Source organism: Penaeus chinensis, chromosome 3, assembly GCF_019202785.1.
Source record: "Penaeus chinensis breed Huanghai No. 1 chromosome 3, ASM1920278v2, whole genome shotgun sequence".
In the NCBI taxonomy this organism is placed as follows: Eukaryota; Metazoa; Arthropoda; class Malacostraca; order Decapoda; family Penaeidae; genus Penaeus; species Penaeus chinensis.
Window position 1 is genome coordinate 362541 of NC_061821.1, and position 6460 is coordinate 369000.

At 43.7% G+C, this 6460-nt stretch overlaps 1 protein-coding gene across 1 annotated transcript in view; it reads right to left on the bottom strand.

The window, feature by feature from the left end:
- LOC125038247 (serine/arginine repetitive matrix protein 1-like) overlaps positions 1-5931 on the bottom strand; it is a 49503-nt gene extending 43572 nt beyond the window's left edge. The window contains exon 1 of the mRNA XM_047631683.1: positions 5768-5931. Coding sequence (XP_047487639.1) covers positions 5768-5931 — 164 coding nt within the window. The remainder of the gene's footprint in view (positions 1-5767) is intronic.
- Positions 5932-6460: the final 529 nt, after the last annotated feature.

A 6460-nucleotide genomic window follows, 5' to 3' on the forward strand; every position in this document is an offset into this window, starting at 1 on the left:
GACGAAAAGTAGCTGCTAGGAAAGCCAAGTTCACAGCCAATCCTGGCATACCTCCTTTGATTTGTCTCTGAAAAGAGTCATTCCATTGTTATTCACAGCAGAACGCCAGCACATGAAATGAATTTTTGCAAAATCAAAAATACTTCCGATTGTTCTTGTTTTTTTTTTCAGTGCTTTCAGACACTTTATGGTGTTGTTCTTTATTCCAATCTTGGATTTATTGGGCAAATCACCATCACAAAGTCCTTCCAGCTTGGTCAATATGGTGTCAATGGTCAGGCAGATGTGTAGGAGGGAACAAAAAAATCCCAGCCACCTGACACCAACTGGCACAAATCTCCTGGCGACTTCTTCTCTAGTTAAAGAAGCTTTTGATATTAATCTACAGTATTGCTTCTGAATGTCAGTTGTATGTTGCATAATATCATCAATTTTCAAAAGACATTTCTGCAATATCTTCACTGTTGCATATAAATGGGACTTCTGCATTGTTGGTCTGCTTCCGTTTCAGTCTGTTAAATTCCCGTCTTTGCGCCTGATAATCAACACTTCCGAGTGATCCATTGCTTCCTTGTACTTTTGCATCATACCAATATCTTCCTTGAGGATTTCTCGGGGTTGTTTCCTTGCCTTGAATGACACAATCACAGTTTTCGAGAATTTTGTCTTCAGTGTTACATTTCTGATGGAGTCGTAGTACTCTTTCTTTATTTTCTTTATTTTTTCTTTCATATACCAAGGTGATAATGTCTTAATGCCGAATTTGCTATACAGCACAGCAATTTCCGCCTACAACTTGGATAAAATCTGAGATTCCGTAATAGTCAAATTATTGTATGGCAAGCTATCTGTTGAGCATCCTTTTAGTGTCTGGTTACCATGTCCTTTTAACGCATAGTATCGAGCAAGAATGTCACTCTTCGTCAGTGGTCTAGGTGGCAAAACATCAATGGCACCAAACTATTTCAGTATACGTGTATCGGCACTACGCAAACCACCACGTCAAAGTGCCATATTGCGACTGACGAGATCGTCACCACAATATAGTAATGTGCATTATAAAGGTAGCACAAGTTTATATGGAAAGGCATAGTGACTGGGAATCTTTACGGAAGTCCCCAGGAATCATTCGCAATTACCTAAGTTACCCAATGTTTGATTCTGCCATAATGTCGGATGAACCAAAATGCCCTTCCGTGGGTCATGCAGGTCACAGCCAGGCCGGCTGAGGCCGCCGCACCTCATCCCAGCGCCGGAAATGGTATTATACTTTAATAAAAAATTGCGAATAGTAGATATTTTTTGATTTGTCTAATATTTTGCATGTCGTCATTTAAGCATAGTAGGCGCCTGTTTAGCAACTTGCTGAATTATTCTGAAAAAGTCGGATTTATTGAAACGTGCACTGAGTGCACGCGGGCACACACGCCGCCCTGCAGCAGCCGCCACACCGCCTGCGCCAAGGGCCTCGCCGGCGACCCAAAGGGCTCACGGGGAGGGCAGGGAAGCGGGGGGGGGGGGGGGGTAGTAGGTGAATCAGGTAATTTCCTTGAATCATGCCACTACTGAATCTATTCGTGCATGTCATATTTTTATGTTTTTGTGCCACATCAGCTTTTCATGTGTTATGTCAGTTTTTAATTTTCCTGCGCGTCTTCATTTCCTTGTTTTGTGTCACTTTGTTCTCTTGTCCCATGTCTCTTTCTTTGTCGCTTTGTCTCGTGCCTTTCTTTTTCACTTCCTCGTGTCATGTCAATATTTCAAGCCATTTCCTTTCTTTGTTCACGTCGGCCCCAAGTTTCTTGTCCTTTCTTAGTCTCATTTCTCCTTTTTCCTTGTTATCGCTCTGCCCCTCTTCTGCTTCCCTGTGGCACGTCTCCATTCCGCGCCCTCCTCGCCGCTCTTCACGTCGAAAGGTGCTCTCTTGCGATTTATTAAGAATTTCGGTCCATTTCCTTTTCATCACCTTTTTTATTCATTTTCTTTTTCAAGGGTTGGGTAAGCACGGCAGGCTGTACAGTGCCTCAAGGTCAAGGCCAGGGAGGTGCCGCGTTTGTGGCCAAGTGAAGCACGTAATGCGTAATAGACTGACACGCACGCACTCACGAACGAAGTCACAGGCTTGGAAATCGTTGCACACACACACACACACACACACACACACACACTCTCTCTCTCTCTCTTTCTCTCTCTCTCACACATTCAAAAACACACTCACACTCACACTCAAACTGTATAAACACACACAAACAGACACACTTCATACATACACAAACATAAATACACATACAAAAAAAAAAAAAAACACACACAGACACACACTTTCTTGCATAATGCATAAACGAGTCATAAAATAAATACACAAAGTTCGTAGAAGAAAATCGTTATTTTCAATTCCGCGTTCAAGGTCAGCGCAAAAGCAAGCTTAAGCAAGGCGACGGCAAAAGGATGGACATAAGGATCTGTGTTAAGGATTTGGGTGAACACGTGCAGGGTGTGTAGGTGTGAGGGAGAGGATTTCAGAGTGAGCGCTGGAGGATGAGGGAGACTAGGATGGAGGCAAGAGGGATGGGCCGGGTGAGTCATTCGCTAGGAATCCAGGAGAGTAAACAAAAGTGAACACAGAGATCAAGAATGAGCGCTAACATGAGTAATGAGATACCTTTCGACGACGTCCGAGGAACCAAGGTTGTCCTATGCAACCATAAATGGGTGGGCTGGACGATGTCACAGGTAGGCAGACGTCACCTTCCGACGCCAGGCCTCCGAGGATGCGTCCTCACGCCTCGACATCAGAATCACATCCTCTGCGCCCCGCCTTATAACGTCTTATCTCAGCGTTCCATGACCGACGACAGGAGGAAAAGGAGACAACAACGTCATCTAGCGTCTCAATAACGTCTTCGGATCCCAGGTCTTCGACGCCCACCACTAAACGTACCTTCTGAGAAACCAGTCGGGACAACCTCGTTTGCGTCTTAGCGAAAAGCCGTATATTAGACGTCCCCGAGTGAGCGACGGTGGTTCGGACGGCGGCTGAGTGAGGTGAGCTTCTGCTGCTAACTAGTAGCAGCTCACTACCTCCAGCTCGATGGCGCGGGCGAGGGCGGGGGCGTCTGGACAGGGGTGATTCCTCTTCCTGACTCACGTTCCGGGCCCTCGCAGGCCCTCCTCACTCCCGCCTTAAGAAGGGTGCAATTACCACGCACTTGATTGCACCAGCGAAGGTCATGCGTTGAGAGCCCGCTCCAGGGCGAAAAGTTTCTCTTGAACACTCGTGAATACCGCCGCGGCGAGAAGCGAGGACGACGATCACATGATCTTCAAAGGCAACATTGCAAGCAGCTGCGAGCGAAGTCGCATTGCAATCCTCACAGGGCTCGAGTTCCTCTGTAACTGCACGAAAGCGACGGTGTCAACGCCAAGGGTTCCCAGCGTGTGTGCGAGGCCCCTTCGCCTTAATGGCCCTGAGTTCGTGATGGATCGAACAACACCTTTTTTTAGCATCTTTTCTCTTTTTATTTTACTGTCTTTCTTCCTCTCTTCCGCCTTCACTCTCGTCGTCTTCCTTCTTATGTTATACATTTCCTTCGTTCGGGGTTTTCTCTCTTTTGTTCTTCCTTCTCCCCATTCGCTTCTTTTGTCGTCTGAAGCCTTTACTAATTTCATCTCCATCTTCGTACCATTTCCACTCTGTCGCCGAATTTATTTCTGGCCTCCCTTTCTTCTTCTCCCTACTCATTCTGGCCTCGTTCGTCTGCTTCCTCTCACTTCTCTCCTTTCTTAGTTTTCTTGTCGTTAACCTTCTCCTGATTTTCATCTTGTTTCCTTTCTTCTTCTTCTGTTATTCTTCATTCTCCTTCTATATCTTCTTCCTCTATCCTTCTTCCACTTCTCCTCCTTCCTCTTATTCATCCTCTTCCAAGGGGAATATATGTCGGTGGCATGTAGATTTCCAGAAGAGAGTCATGGGTGGGGGGGATGGAGAGGCTGGAGGGAGGGAGGGGGGGTGAGAGTGAGACCTCATTTTATTCGTGGCTTCCGTGTTTCCCCAAAGCGGATTAAACGCAAGGGGATTTATGCAGTCCAGTCGTCTATAATCTATCAGTGTGGAATCCCCCTCAATACCTGATTACTTTGGAAAACCACCATTATTTTCTTATTAAACTGATGGAATAAGATCAAGTCTATAAAAATGATCGATCTGCATTTTTGCTGGAAATACCTGGTCTAATCATCCTTTGCTAATTATCCCTCATCACCGCCCTCAGAATTCCTTGCTTCCTCGAGAACCTTCGAGACAAAGAGGATCATTCACACAAAGTGCAATGTGGCCCCTCACCTGCATGCCATTGTCATTGACGAGGGAGAACTTTCCACGCACGAAAGACTTCGTTAAATGCCAGTTGCAAGCGGCAGGGATATCCAGTACGTCATGCGTTAACTACCACGATTCAATTTAATTTCCAGGAGCTATTCCGACGACGAAAACAAGATGAACGAGGAGAGACCAGTGTCGTTGGAAGTGCTGCAAAGGATGAAAGACGTGCCGGCGGCGGCGCGAAGTGAGGGAGAAAGTCAAGCAGAAAAAGAGGAAACGCGCCGCATCGGTAAAGAAAAGAGAAAACTGAAAGAAGAGTAAGGAAGAGACCGATTTTTTAAAGGTGGAGAGAAAGAATAAGATACAGGCATTGCCAAATGAAGAAATTAAAAGGAAGAAAAAAAAAATGAAAGGAAAAGAGAAATACTGAGAAGGAAAAGAAAAAAAAAAAAATAACCAGTATGAAATAAATGAGAGGCGTATGTAAACAAAACAAAACAGAGAAAATTTAAGAATTTGAAATTTAAGAATTTAAAAGAAAGCCCGCTCCAGGGCGAAAAGTTTCTCTTGAACACTCGTGAATACCGCCGCGAGAGAGAGAGAGAGAGAGAGAGAGAGAGAGAGAGAGAGAGAGAGAGAGAGAGAGAGAGAGAGAGAGAGAGAGAGAGAGAGAGAGAGAAGAGAGAGAGAGGTCTTTGTTTTGTCTTAAGCAAAACAAACACAAACGTAAAGGAAAGAAAATTTGAAGAATGAAAACAAAAATAGGAGACAAAGAAAGGAGAAACACGCAGCCAAAATCACACACACTAGGGGTGTGCGTTATCAATACAACAAGATAGAAAAAAGGGAAGGCCACTGATAACACGGTAATTAAAAACAAGGAACACAGCATAGATTAAGAAAAAAAATCACATACATGTACATACAACATGAGAAAAGGAATAAATAACTGAACAAGAAACAAAGACATGGACGGTTGAATGGCTAACTAAACACGCAGTTACCACACTTTAGCTTCGTGCAAGGGTGCAATTATCCGAGTGTTGCAAGCAAAGGTTGAATCTCATACATATACATACACATAATCCGAGCCTAACGAGAGTGCATTTAGACAAAAGAGCATCGACAGGGAACAGGGTCAGCGGCTCAGAGGAGAAAAGTCGCGAATTCGAGAAAGAAAGGAATCAATTAAAAGAAATAGAAATAATGCATATTTGTATGTTTGTGTATGTCTGGATTTATCTTTAGATCTTCATCTATCTATCAGTCAACCAGTCTACCTACCTACCTACCTATTTATTAATCTATCTTTCTATCTGTCTATCTATCTTTCTTTCTATCTCCATATACATCCCATCCCCCACCCTACCTATCCCAATACCTACCGCCCCCCTCCCTCAGCCGCCCCGAGCAACCCCTTCCCACGACCCAAGGAACGAGACTTACGCGTGGCTGATGCGCGTGTGTTCGTCCATCCCGGCCGCGCCTCGGGCCACGACGCGCCTCACATCACAGGCCCCGCGGCTGCTGAGGGCGAGGGAACGGCTCGTCAGGGATGCAGTAGGGGGAAGCATGACAGTGATGGTGATGGCACTGACGGGGGTTGTCATGATGGATTCACAATGATAATGACAGTGATATTAATGATGATAATCATAATGATAGAGAATTATGACCATAGTAATAATAATAATGATAGTAAATAGTAATAATAATAATAATAATAATAATAATAATAATAATAATGATACATGATAATAACGATGATATTGATAATAATGAATTATAATAATGATAGTGATAGTATCAAAAATAGGATCATGATAATGGTAAAAACAGTAATAATGAGAATAAAACAACCATGGCATCAGCTGCAACAATAAGAAAACATGAATTACGAGAAACATTTTCATTACAGATATTATACCTAGAAAAAAATTATGACACATCACATGTACACGAACGAAAAACTGAAAACTGGGAAGAACATATTAAACGTGACTTTAGTATTGATGATGATGATGATACCTGCTGGAGCAACGATATAGTGTTGCTAGAAATATCAGGCACAGACATAATGAACTCAATATTCTTAATTTTGTTGATTTTATGTATGGGAATAAAGAGAGCACACACAGT